Below are 13,695 nucleotides of genomic sequence, written 5' to 3'. Positions count from 1 at the left end.
AAGAATGTAAACTCTACAGTGAGGCCAGTTGGATATCAAATTCTACTTCTGCCACTTTATTAGCTCCATAACCTAGAGCAAGTTACTTTTCTGTGCTTTAGTTTCCTTTTGTGCAAAACTAGGGAAGTAATAATACCTAACCAGTAGGGTTGTTACAAGGATTAAATGAGTTAATTCCTATAAACTACATAAAATAGTGCCTGGCATGATGCAAGAGCTCATGCAACAATCATATTGATAATAATGCTTTATTATTATTATTGATACTACTTTAAAAGTCTTTAGTTTTTAAAAAGTACAGGATCATTCATTATCTCAACATTAAATAACGTAAATAGAGGTTAGAACATTTATCTCTTTTAGTATTTAAAATGTCTGATGATGGCTAGGCGCATGAACAATTTAAACTATAATATTCCTGTTTTAGCATCATGAAATAATATCATAGTCCCTTAGCAACAAGAACTGCTCTACCGTTGTGGATTTTATAAGGTGAGTTTCAATACACATTCAGAGGAAATGCCATTTATAAGCATACAGTTAATTGAAGGCTCACAGGAAGAGTACTGTTCCTTTGTGGGCTGGCGAATTATGTCTTACAATGAATACTTCTCTGTGGGGAAAAAATAGAGCTTGTCTTTCTTCCAAGAAAGGTAAAATTGGCAGTATGGGAACATTGAAAAGCTCTGGCAGGGTTATATATTTTATTTTTTAAAATTTACTCTTCCCAATTGGAAATGTAATAAAAATTTTGTAACAAGATTGTGTTCCATTGTCTTGCCTGATAAGAAATTTAGACAGGAGGATAAGAATAACCTTATTTTGGCTGGGACAGCTGGGAATTAGCTTTCAAATATAACTTTCTCCTTTATAGTTATGCCCATGTCCTATCCATCCATATCACACACTCTTACATTTGTTAGGAAATTGTTAGCTGAACATAAGCATCACCTAAGTTACTGAGAGATAACTTACTTTTTCTTCTCTTTCCAATCGTACCTAACAGTAGCACACCAAAATTCAGATACTACTTTTTACTTGTTTAATATAGTGATCCTTTTGAAATAGTGAATTTATTTGGAAATCTAAAATCTGATCTGACTGTACATGCAAATTTACTTTGAAAGTGAAGGATTAGTTCTGTTTCTGGCATTATGAAGGTGGTTTTATAGCTATTGGTAGCAATCTTATTGATGAAAATAAGGTGTGCTTTAGAGATGTTAATGTTTTCAAGCCAAATACATCATATGTAACTTAATTGCTTGTGAAAGATACATTTTTTCATATTTTATAACCACATAGAGTGAACAAACTACATTTTCTCTGATTTATAGTTCTTATCATATCCCCTTTTCCTTTTATAGTATCGTTAAGCACACCTGTTAAATATTAGTTTTTTAAATTTTCTATAAATTTATTTTTCTTGTCTTATTTCTCTCATTTATGCCTATTTATAACCCTTCTCCCTGTTTTGCTACTTACTATTTATACCAAATTAGGGTTTGCTTATTAGTGTTCCCTAAATAACTGCATCAATACAACTTACATTAATTAATTACATTACTCCCTAAAAATATTTTGTGTTTTGTGGAAACCCAAAATATGGAAAACATTTGCATCCTATTTGGCAACTATTAAAAGAGAACATTGTGTCGATCCAAAACAAATCTTCCTCAATTAAGGCAGCACTTCTGCCTAAGAACTAAGCATACCCTGGGATCATTATGTCACTTCCATAATTATATATAAAAGGCTAAGCAACCACCCGACCGGCGGGTAGGTATGAGGCACACTGACACTCAACACAGGAGCTGCTGAGCTGTGGTGACTTGGCAGCAGCGGTTCTCGGGTGACGCACCCCAGAACCAGAGAGGAGGGAGCCCGATTCCTCACGGGGCTGCATAATTCCACCTTCGACCCGTGGGTTATGTTGTTGCTGGGGCACTGTCGGCCCCGTATCTGGTTTACTGAACACTTGTGTTTGCATTCCGCACTCTGGGGCTCCTCGGGGGGTGTTGGAGAACCAGTTTCTACCCAATCCCCGCAGGCCAGGCCAAGGGACCCCACCTGCCGGAGGGACCCCACTCACTCCACAGACACCCTTTGAGCAGCAGCGCCGCCCCAGGTGTGGCTGGCTGGGAAGGGACCATAGGAGGTTGGCTCCAGGGCATGTCTGGCCCAGCCCATCTCACCCAGTCCTGCCCCACTGGCCACCTTCTAATTAATTTTCTTTCAATGAGTCTGTGCACTGGGTCACTAACACTGTACATCTATAAAGCATGATGAAGGATGAACTAAAAATCTCATATTGCATCTTAAGGTCAACAAGAGTAATGATTCAATAGAGAATTGGTAAAACCTTGCTTTCTTTCACATCTCTCATGATTTAAAAATGCTCTTTTTAGCTCGGCCAGGTGGCTCAGTTGGTGCTAGTGTCATCCCCTATACGAAAAAGTTTTGGGTTCTATTCCCAGTCAGGGCACATAACTAGGTTGTGAGTTCAATCCCTGATTAGGGCATGTGTGGGAGGCAACTGATTGATGTTTCTCTTCCTTTCTCTCTAAAATCATTGGTAGTAATAATAATAATAACCCTATACAATAAAAGCCCAGCGACCGAATGGTGGAAGGACCAGAACAACCAGTCAACCAGTTGCTATGATGTGCACTGACTACCAGGGGGCAGATGCTCAATGCAGGAGCTGCCCCCTAGTGGTCAGTGTGCTACCACAATGGGAGCACCACTTGGCTGATGGGGATGAGCAGCTGCTCCCGGTGGGAACCCTGGGCCGATGGGCAGGAACCTGGGCTGCGATCATCACCTCCTCACCCTGGGCTCCTCCTCCTTCCTGCCGCCTCCTCCGGATGCCCGCAGGCTGTGCAGCACTGCTGCCAGGCTCACAGAGCTGACCCTGGAGCCTGGGAGGCGGGTTCGTGGCCACCGCAGTACTGAGGCCTACTCTGTTGCCTCTCAGTGCTATTGTCCCTGGGCCCGGCCCCGACTGGGTCCCCTGGAGAGGTGAGTGCTCCAGCTCCGCGGAAGATGACAGACCAGGGAGCAGCCACTCAGAGGGTGGGTCCACAGCGCTTGGTTGACCAGGATGAGTGGCGCTCCCACAGCGGGCTGATCCCCGCAGGTCACGCCTCCCACCAGTGCATGAATCCCGTGCCCCGGGCCTCTAGTAATAATAAAAACATATCCTTGGGTGAGTATAAAATGCTCTTTTAAAAAAATATACACTAAAATATATATATATACAAACACACACAACACACACACCTCTCCCTCTCCCTTCCTCTCTGAAATCAATGAAAGTACAGTGGGGCCTTGACTTACGAGTTTAATTCGTTCCAAGACCGAGCTTGTTAAGGAGCTCATTAACTCAAATTACTCTGTCAACTCAATGCAAAAAATCGGCCGAGAGACAGCTGGTATCTCAAAAAACTCGTTAGTCAGGACACTCGTAAGTCAAGGCCCCACTGTACTTTCATTGATTTCAGAGAGGAAGGGAGAGGGAGAGAGAGAGAAACATCAATGATGAGAATCATTGATTGGCTGCCTCCTGCATGCCCCACATTATGGACTGAGCCAAACCCAGGCATGTGCCCTGACCGGGAATCGAACTATGACCTCCTGGTTCATAGATTGATGCTCAACCACTGAGCCACACCAGCCCGGCAAAAATGCTCTTTTCAATAATTCATTCTTCACTCATTTCATTAAAGTGTCAGAAATTTTGTTTGTTGTTATCCTTAGAATTAATCTTTTTAAACTTCTAGATTCTTTAGAAGATATCTTGATACTGTTGAGAAACCATTCACACGGGTTTACTGATCTTTAGTGAAAGGATTAAGCAATTATACTTTATTATACATTGATCATCTAAAACTTTCAGTAATTATTTTAAATAATTGCCCGATTCAAATATATTGGCTATTTTCTCCAGTGAGTCAATTTTCTACATGTTTGTCATTATGCAAATCTCTTAGTACATTTCTATTTTAATCTTAAAACCCTAACACTGACACCATGATTTCAAAATAACCACTTCAAATTTTTCTTAACACACTGCGTACTGCATAGAAATCTCTAAGACATACGCCAGGGACCACACGTTTTGGGGCAAACTGCACGTTATTTAAATCATCATAATGCACTTTAGGTGTTGTTTTTCAATAATTATAACATTTTTATGTACAAAAACAAACAAAGTTCCTAGTACTTTTTTAACGTATGGTACTGCGTAAAACATTTTCCTCTATGAAGAGGGACCAAACAAAATTTACATAAGTATTTAGATTCGCTCCTTTTTCCATGGGCGTGAAAAACGAGAACACTCGTGAGTGGTCCTTAACAGATGGCGTGCAAAACACGAGAAAACTCCTGAGCGGTACGAAATGTGTTAATGAGTATATAACTCTATGTTTAAGATGGCAACTCCTGATTTTTTGTAAGACAATATATACTTGTGACAAAAGCCATAATTATGATGACTTCTATCCAAGGAGGAAAGAACTGAAATAATTAATATTCAAGATATTTTCACTTTTATGTATTTAAGAATGTGTCAGGGTATTTTGAATTTCTCATACAAGATGGAAAAGTCCACTGAAATTTAGAAAATGTTTAGAACCTATGTGATGAAAATTATAAAACTTTTCTGAAAGATATTAAGATTTTCAGGTGGAGGGAAGAGTATGAGCATCCTCGTATTTTGGTATCCACAGGGAGCCATGGGACCAATCTCTTGTGAATACTGAGGAACAACTTAACTTTTTGGGTAGTCTAAAGTTATATGTGGACTTTCAACTATGGGGAGTCTCCATCCCTAACCCCACATTGTTCAAGGGTTAACTGCACTTATATTTATACTTTCAAATTTATGTTTTTGGTATAGAATGTAAAAGAGAAAAATAGTGGCATTATATAATGGGAAAGGGATCAAAGAAGAGGACATTACACTTGTAAATATCTCTGAATCCAACATAGCACCTAAATACGTAAAGCAAATATTAACAGACATAAAGGGAGAGATAGACAGTATTACAATGATAGTAGAGGAATTTAACATTCGATATACAACCATGAGAGACCATCCAGACAGAAAATCAACAAGGGAACATTGGTCTTAACACATTATACCAGATGGACCTAATAGATATTTACAGAACACTAGCCAAAAACAAAATACACATACTTTTCAAGTGCACATGGAACATTCTCCAGGATAGATCACATGTTAAAACAATTTTATTAATTTAAAAAGACATCATATCAAGCAACACTCCTGACCACAATGATATGAAACTAGAAATCAATTACAAGAAGAAAACTAGAAAACAAACATGTACAGGCTAAACATGCTACTTACTAAACAACCAATGGGTTAATGAAGAAATCAAAGAGCAAATTCATAAACAGACCAAACTAATTTATATTGTTTAAAGTCAGGTTAGCCCAACTGGTGTGGCTTAGTGGTTGAGTGTTGAACTATGAACCAGGAGTGTCACCGTTCAATTCCTGGTCAAGTCACATGCCAGGGTTGTGGGCTTGATCCCCCCCAGTGGGGAGCATGCAGGAGGCAGCCAATCAATGATTCTCTCTCATCATTGATGTTTCTATCTCTCTCTCCATCTCCCTTCCTCTTGGAAATCAACATAAAAATAAAGTCAGGTTATTGGGCTGGCACGGAGGGATCTGGTGACTGAAGGGGCTTCCAGGATGCTGTTTCTTGATAGTTAGTTTTTAAAAACCCAGTTATTGGTTAATGGGATGTGTTCATTGTGAAAATTTAGGGAGCTCTTATTTGTGTACTTTTCTATATGTATGCTATTCTTACATAAAGTATTTTTATTTTTTTATTTTTTTTTATTTTTATTTTTTAAATATATTTTATTGATTTTTTACAGAGAGGAAGGGAGAGAGATAGAGAGCCAGAAACATCGATGAGAGAGAAACATCGATCAGCTGCCTCCTGCACATCTCCTACTGGGGATGTGCCCGCAACCCAGGTACATACCCTTGGCCGGAATCGAACCTGGGACCTTTCAGTCTGCAGGCCAACGCTCTATCCACTGAGCCAAACCGGTTTCGGCACATAAAGTATTTTTAAAGTACAGTTTGTTGTATCCTCATCTAACCTCTTTCATACTTTATTAATTCATGCTTACTTAGATAAGAAACAATGATCAAGCCTAATTGGAGCTAAGGCATTTTAGGAATGTATGTACGAGTAAAACAGAATCACTTCAAGTTACTCAGAAAGGGTCATTGGTAGAAAAACTTAGGCAGTGGAACTGCTAAATGTTCTATGGCATGATTTTATCACGTTTCCAGTGTTTGGAGATTAAACCAAATTGATTTAAAACTTCTCTAAAAATTAAATACATGTGACTCGTAAAGAAGGTTGGCCTATTATTTTCCTAACTGATCAGACAAGTCAGCTGCTAAAAGATGACCTTTGTGTAATAGGGGTTTTGTGTTTTTTAAGAGGGATCCATGTTAACACATTTGATAAACTTTTTATCTTAATGCGCCTTTCTGGAATACCAGGCTGACCTCAATCTTAACAAAGCCTTAGTTGATGTTTGCAGGAGGTGCTTGGTCATTTTCTCAGCCTGTATGTTTATTATTGAATGTTAATCAGATTCATCACTAAAGATTTCATCTGCCACACAAATGCATAATTGGCTATGTCTGAATGTTCACCTTTGTCTTGAGCAGATTGCTAAAACTGTATTAAGCATCATTAGACCAAATTATGACCTTATTAATTTGTCCTTTACTTGTTTTCTAACAGATTGGATCTTATTATTATGCAAGCACACGATGAAGTACAATCTTAGAAAAAGCTCATATGAATTCTTCTTAGTTCAAAACAGGTTTTTATATTGAAGAATGCATGTAATAATTGCTATTTATATTTATCAAACAGTTTCTTCTTCTGTATGTTATAGAGCACCATTGAGAATCTATGCGTTAAAAGTGTATAGAAGTGAGAATTTTGTAAGCATTGCTCTTTTACCTTGATATATTTTATCATCCACTTTTATTGATGAAATGATACAGAGGGGAAAATATTACATATATTAATTAAACTTACATGTTAGCTTTCCCTTGATAGAAATAAGCAGAAAATAATCATAAAAGTATAATTTTTAAACATGTTTATACATTCACATTTTTTCTACAACATATTTTCTTAGAATCCTATTTGCTGACCCACAGAATTTTATTTGTAAAATATTCATCTAAGATTTTTATTTTCCAAAAGATTTATAGGTGTGACATCTTTCTTGTTCAATTTCTATTATTATTGTGATTAAATAAATTTAATGGCTATGAGACGCATGGTATCAGCTGTCATGTATAATCTAACAATTTCATCATAATTGGTTTAAGCAGAATGTGCTTCATACTGATCTCAGAATGTCTTTGATAATCTGTCTGCTCCTGGAATTGAGACTTGGCCACAAATGAAATTATTGCAGCCTTAGAAATAAAATCCTCATCAGTTAAGGGTTAAGGTGGATTTAGCATTTTAATCTGGTTTAAAAGTCTTGAGTAGATGGAATTAGATGGTTGTCCTTGTTTTCTGACCAGTGAATTTTAGAGGAAAGATATTTATTATTTTATATTTTATGAAGAAACTGAATTTTTCTAATTCATATATTGCAAATTATATTAAGAATGAGTTAATGTCAAGCATTTTATAAATAAAGTAATAATTATAGGATGTAATAATGATTTCTATTTAAGAGTGAAGATATTCACTTTTAAAAAAAATTCTCTAGTACCTTTATTGTTTAACTATTCTCATTTAGATTTATAATGCATCTGGGATTTTCCCAGCTTTGTGAGATATAATTGACAAGTAAAAGATGTATCAAAACAATATGATGTTTTGTTATATTGTGAAATGATTACCACAATCAATCTAATTAATGTGTCAATCTCCTCATATCGTAACCTTGTTTTATGTGCGGTGACACGGTTAAGATCTACTCTCGCAAATTTCAAGTATGTAATAAATTATTATTAACTATAGTCTCTATATTGCACATTAGATCTCTGGAACTTATTTATCTCATAACTGAAAGTTTTTACCCTTTCACCAACACTTCCCTGGTAACCACTATTCTATTCTCTGGTTCAATGAGTTAGACTTTTTTAGATTCCACAATATAAATGAGATCATGCAATATTTGTTTTTTGTGGCTGGCCTATTTCACTTAGCTTAGTGTCCTCCCTTAGGTTTATCCATGTTGCTGCAAATAATAGGATTTCTTTATTTTTAAGGCTAAATAATATTCCATTATATATTGGTAACAAAGGTACCTTTCTGATGAATGATGATAATGGGGGAAGCTATGCATGTCTGGGAGCAGGGAGTATATGGGAAATCTCTGTATTTTCCTCTCAATTTTTCTGGGAATCTAAAACTTTAAAAAGGTATTTAATAATAATTATTATTATTACAGCCAGCAAAATACTTAATTACAGTAAAAGATTAAATACTTTTACCTAAGAATAGGAACAAAATAAGAATATGCTCTAAACACTTCTATTCTGCACTGTACTGGATGCCCTAGCTAGTGCAATGAAGGTGGGGGTGGGTGGGGGTGGGGACTAAGCATATATAGACTGTAAAGGAATAAGTAAAACTTTTTATTCACAGACAATATGATCACCTATGTAGAAAATCATAAAGAATCTACAAAAAAGCTACTAGAACTAATCAGTATGTTTAACAAGGTCTTACAATACAAGATCAAAAATTTAATTTATTGTTTTATTTTATTTAAATTATGTTTTATATAGAAGTTTCTCTTTTAGTTTTTGTCTGCTTGTGATGAATTCTTTTTATATTTAGTTGTCTGAAAACTTCTTTTACAATCATATTTGAAGGATATTTTCATTGGGTATAGAATTCTATGTTGGAATTATTTTCTATAACCACTTTGAAAATAACAATCTATTGTCTTCTTACTTCAGTTGTTTTCATTGAAATGTCATATGTACTTTCTTTCGTCTGGCTACTTCTAAGATTTTTCTCTTTGTCTTTGGTTTTCAGCCCTTTTACTATGATGCTCCTCGTATATTTTTCTTCGTGTTTATTGTTCGTGGTGGTATTTGCACATCTTGAATGTGTGAGTTTGGGAAAATTCTTAGGCATTATCTCTTCAAATATTTTCTGTCTTACTCTCCCTCTCCTCTTCTTCTGGGACTCTAAAAAGAGTTTCGGAACTTTTGTACCCAACCTATTACATGGTCACTGGAATAAATTGGCTCAAAGTGCCCTCATCTATGTTAACAGTTTTTGGAATATTATACTATAATTTTGTTGAATATTATAATTAAAATAAGTTTTTACTTAAGAAGAACACCAAAATTTCTGAATAGCTTTCAAAAGAATAAGAATAATCTTCCTTTCCTTGATTTATACCTTCTTGTGAAGTAAATGGGTGTCTTGGTTTTAAAAAAATAGAAGCATCAATCTCAAATACTGTTTTGGTACTTACACTGTATTTTATAAGCATTAACTTCTATTCACCCATACTTATGGAAAAAGTCTGCATCCTTCATTTATTACTACCAGCCAGGGATATATGATTGTGGATGCATATTTTTGTTTCAGCTTTTGTTTGAGCAGCTTCCAAAACATCATCCTATAGGTTTTCAGAATCTGTGCCAAGTTCAGCTCAGATTAAGTTTCTTTGTTAGAATTGCTTTTTAAAGCATCTGGATCAGAAATCATATACTTCTGCTGCATAGCAAAGAAACATTTGGAAATCATCAGGGACATCATAATAGAGGATGATAGTATTGTATGTGGTTTCTCAGAGTAGGTAATGGCTACAACAAAAAATAATTTTATTAAGAATTTAGAAAATGCTTGGCTGATGTTATTAAAACATTTTAAGCAGCTGATACCTTACTTTGAAAATAATATTATTCTACATATTATTGTACCTGAAGCTATCATAGGAAGACTTCAGTTGCTAATATAGTACATTGTGTCATTTTCATAAATGGGCCAGAATTTCAAAAGTAGTCTCAGAACTTTTGTATCTATGAAGTAAACATAAACTATGGTTTTTAGGCTCTCCAATAGTTTATAAAATGATTGATAAATTTTGGAGAGATCTTTGATTATCCTGCATCCTATATAATAAAGAGCTAATATGCTAATTAGACCAAACAGCAGAACGACCTTCCAGATGAAGCCGGGGCTGGGAGGGCTGGCTGAGGCTGCGAGGGGCTGCAAGGGCCGGCCGAGGCTGTGAGGGGCTGCGAGGGACAAGCCCCTTGTATGAATTTCATACATCGGGCCTCTAGTATAGCCTAAGAAGGTATATTTAGGCTGCGGTCTGGAAATCCAAATGATTTAGTGGATAAGCTCAGACTGTGGAACCAGAGAAAGGAGTTCTTTTTCTAGTTAGAGAGTGACCTTTGTCTTGCTTCCTTCTGTGCTATTCTTAAAATTAGAAATATTTTTTTTCCTTTATGTTTACCTTCAAAGGATAATGTGAGCCTATGAAGTCATCAAGATACATCACAACCTAAACGAACCTTCTCATGGCTACATATAGTAAAATCAAATGATCACTCCAAATCTCATCAGTCATGAAATCATACCAATTATGATTAGTATGACCATTTTGGTACTAATTAAAGCATCTATAGTTCTTATTTTTGTGAATAAGATCCGTCATATTGGTAGAGCTATTTTTTCAAAATCCCTAATACATGGTGTTTTTTTCTCATTTCATTAGCAGCCATGGAAGTTATTGGAGGTAAGGTGGGCAGATCCTTCAGGGAGTAACACTTTTGCTTCTTTACAGCCTACCTTATCTCCACCTAAAAGACGTAGCTAAAATGTGATGTCTGAAATATGTGTAGCAATGAAGTTTTTATTGACTGATATAAATATGGATGGCTTTGTTCAGCTGAATACTGGTGGTAGGAGTTACTGGCGTATGTAATACATTATCTTATTACACTCATTTTATGGAAGCTGATCCTGATGGGACAGTGGAAGGAGAGCTTACTCCAGCTTTCTGGAAAAGCAATTAATCCTCCTGCTTATGTAGCAACCATGCCTTGGATTGCATTGGTGTGCTGGCACCCTTTCTCCTTTTATTAAAACAAGAATGCAGCTGCTGACCAGAAGTGCAGCTCTACAAGTGGGGCTTTCATCGTGTTGGTAAGAGATTCATATCCAGGGTTGACATCATTTCAGTTATGGCCTTTTCATTATTAAAGTTTGGAATTTCAAGTTTGTTTATTAAAGATTTAAAGCTATAGGCTAAATCACCAAATTGAAATCTATGTATTTTCCTATACTCTGATAAATGGATAAGGTGTGCTGGAAAATGTATTTTTCAGATTTTATCACCAGGTGAATTATTTTAATTGTAAAATGCATTTTATCATAAAGAAACAGACACTTTCCCCCTTAATCTTTAGCATTTCTTCTTTATAAATAACTCTCTACATCCCTCAGTTTCTAGTAAGTAAATTTAGCAAATGTTTTTAGAGTTATTGACTATTAAATGTTGGTAAAAATAGTGGCCAGGACTTTTACTTAGCCCTTGTGGCAACTTTACTGTGTACTTCATCTGTTTCTCATCAGTCTCTAAAATTGATAATTCTTTAAAACACGTGGCATTCACCAATGTTTACAAAGATTTTTTTAAAATTCAGTATAGTCTTGTATATAAGGACTCTCTTAATTTGTAATTCAGTATTTTTCATAGCAGTGTATCTTTTATTGCAAAACAAAAATTAGCAGAATACTTTTTATCTAGGGTTTTATATAAATTATTTTAAATTACATAATATTGTATAGTTCACAAAACACTTTTGCAAAGACATTCATGAAACAGTTCCAACTACAACATATTTTGTATTTTTAAATTGCTAGTGTTTTAGGGTTTTGGCATTTTAGCTCTTTTTCATTAAATTGAAGTCTATTGGGCTTTAGTTTTGACCTCTATAAATATAATTGAAATAAAGACCATTGAATATATATATGTGTGTGCGCATATATATATATATATATATATACACACACACACATATATATATTCTATCGATTTTATTCTCATTCTCTGTGTTCTGCATATGTGTTAGTAGGTTGGGGTTTTTTAAATTGATATTTGTTTTGTTATTTAAGATGCAAATATTTAGAAAAAGCAAGTCGAGTAATGTCTATGACATCACAGACATATTTTCTTTAAAGGCTATTTAAATTTCATGGTTACATATTGCAGGGGGCAGAGAAATAAATTTAAAAGTTTACAACTTCTAAGATAAAAGTGTTTGTTGCTATGTTCACACCAATTCTCTGACACCAATTGGGTGTCCTATACAGTTCAGTTCAGGTTTAGGACAGAGTCCTTCACAAGAATGCCCCTACTTCAGATGCCAGTCACAAGTTTTGGGTGTCACCAAAACACTCACACTAACATCTGGCAACTACAAATTCAGGTAGGATTTCCCACAACCTTCTCAGATTCATTAATTAACTAGAGTAACTCACAGAACTCAGGAAAGTACTATACCTATAATGGCCATTATATTATAACTAGAGGCCTTGTGCATGAATTTGTGCACGGGTGGGGTCCCTTGGGGTGGCCTGCAGAGATTGGGCCCCAGCTCGTGCCCCCAGCCTCACAGCCCCGCAGCCGTGCAGCCCTGCCTGGCACCCCACCTTGGCCTGGCACTGCCCCCTCACCTGCTCCACCATCCTGCCTGTGGGGCGATCAATTGGGGCCAGGGCCCACATCCAGTTCCCTCAGTGCCTGGGAGTCAGGTGGTGGCTCCGCCCCTTGCCGCCACCGCTGGTCACCATCTGCAGGGCGATCGGGCCCCTGCTCGCACCCACCGTGGCCTAGTGCCGCCCGCTCACCTGCTCCACTATCCTGTCACAGTCCCACTCTCATCATGGCCTATTGGGGCCCGCAACACCTCCACTGCCACCTGCTGCCAGTGCCATGTCGCTGATGCCCACCATGTTCCGTGCCGTCCCCTGGTGGTCAGTGCACATCATAGCGAGCAGTCGAATGACTGCCAAGGGGACAATTTGTATATTAGGCTTTTATTATATAGGATGGATTCAAATGAACAGTCAGATGAAGAACTACATAGAGCAAGGTCTGGAAGGGTCCTGAGTGCAAGAGCATCTGTCCCTGTGGAGTCAGGGTGTGCCACCGATATATTGAAATGTTCACCAGTCAGGAAGTGCCCCTGGGCCTGGGTGTGCAGACAATTTTGTTACACAGGCATGATTGATTAAATCATAGGACCCCGTGATTGAGCTCTCCAGCCTTCTTCCTTTCCCTGAAGGTTGGACTGCCCAAAGTTCCAACCTAATAATGTGATTGGTCTTTCTGGTGACTAGCCCTCATCCTGAAGCTGTCTAGGGCCCAGTTTAGAGTCACCTCGTTAGCATAAAAAAGACACTCCTGTAACTCAGGAAATTACAAGGGGTTTGAAGCTTTGTGCCATGGATCAGGGACAAAGGTAGATATAGTTTTTAATTATAGTTGCCTATTATAATAGTTACTCGAGGCCCGTTGCAGGAAGATTCCTGCAAGAATAGGGCTTTGCTCCTGCCTCTGCCGCCTTGGCTCCCTCCCACCTCCCGCCACCTCCTGCCACCGACTACCACCGCCCGCTGCTGCCCGCTGC

General features: G+C 37.3%; 1 protein-coding gene across 2 annotated transcripts in view; it reads left to right on the top strand.

Annotated features, from left to right (window-relative positions):
• The window catches only part of BRIP1 (BRCA1 interacting protein C-terminal helicase 1), a 138,282-nt gene that overhangs the window by 122,388 nt on the left and 2,199 nt on the right, over positions 1 to 13,695 (top strand). The window contains exon 22 of one of the 2 annotated variants that reach the window (XM_014531671.1): positions 6,800 to 6,897. The exons of the other annotated variant lie outside the window; for it this stretch is intronic. Coding sequence (XP_014387157.1) covers positions 6,800 to 6,894 — 95 coding nt within the window. The 3' untranslated portion in view covers positions 6,895 to 6,897. Of the gene's footprint in view, positions 1 to 6,799; positions 6,898 to 13,695 lie in introns of those variants that run through there. 2 annotated transcript variants of the gene reach the window in all.

The sequence above is a fragment of the Myotis brandtii genome, unplaced genomic scaffold (assembly GCF_000412655.1).
Source record: "Myotis brandtii unplaced genomic scaffold, ASM41265v1 scaffold120, whole genome shotgun sequence".
In the NCBI taxonomy this organism is placed as follows: Eukaryota; Metazoa; Chordata; class Mammalia; order Chiroptera; family Vespertilionidae; genus Myotis; species Myotis brandtii.
Note: the sequence above shows the minus strand (reverse complement) of the source record. Positions and strands in the feature narration are given on the sequence as shown.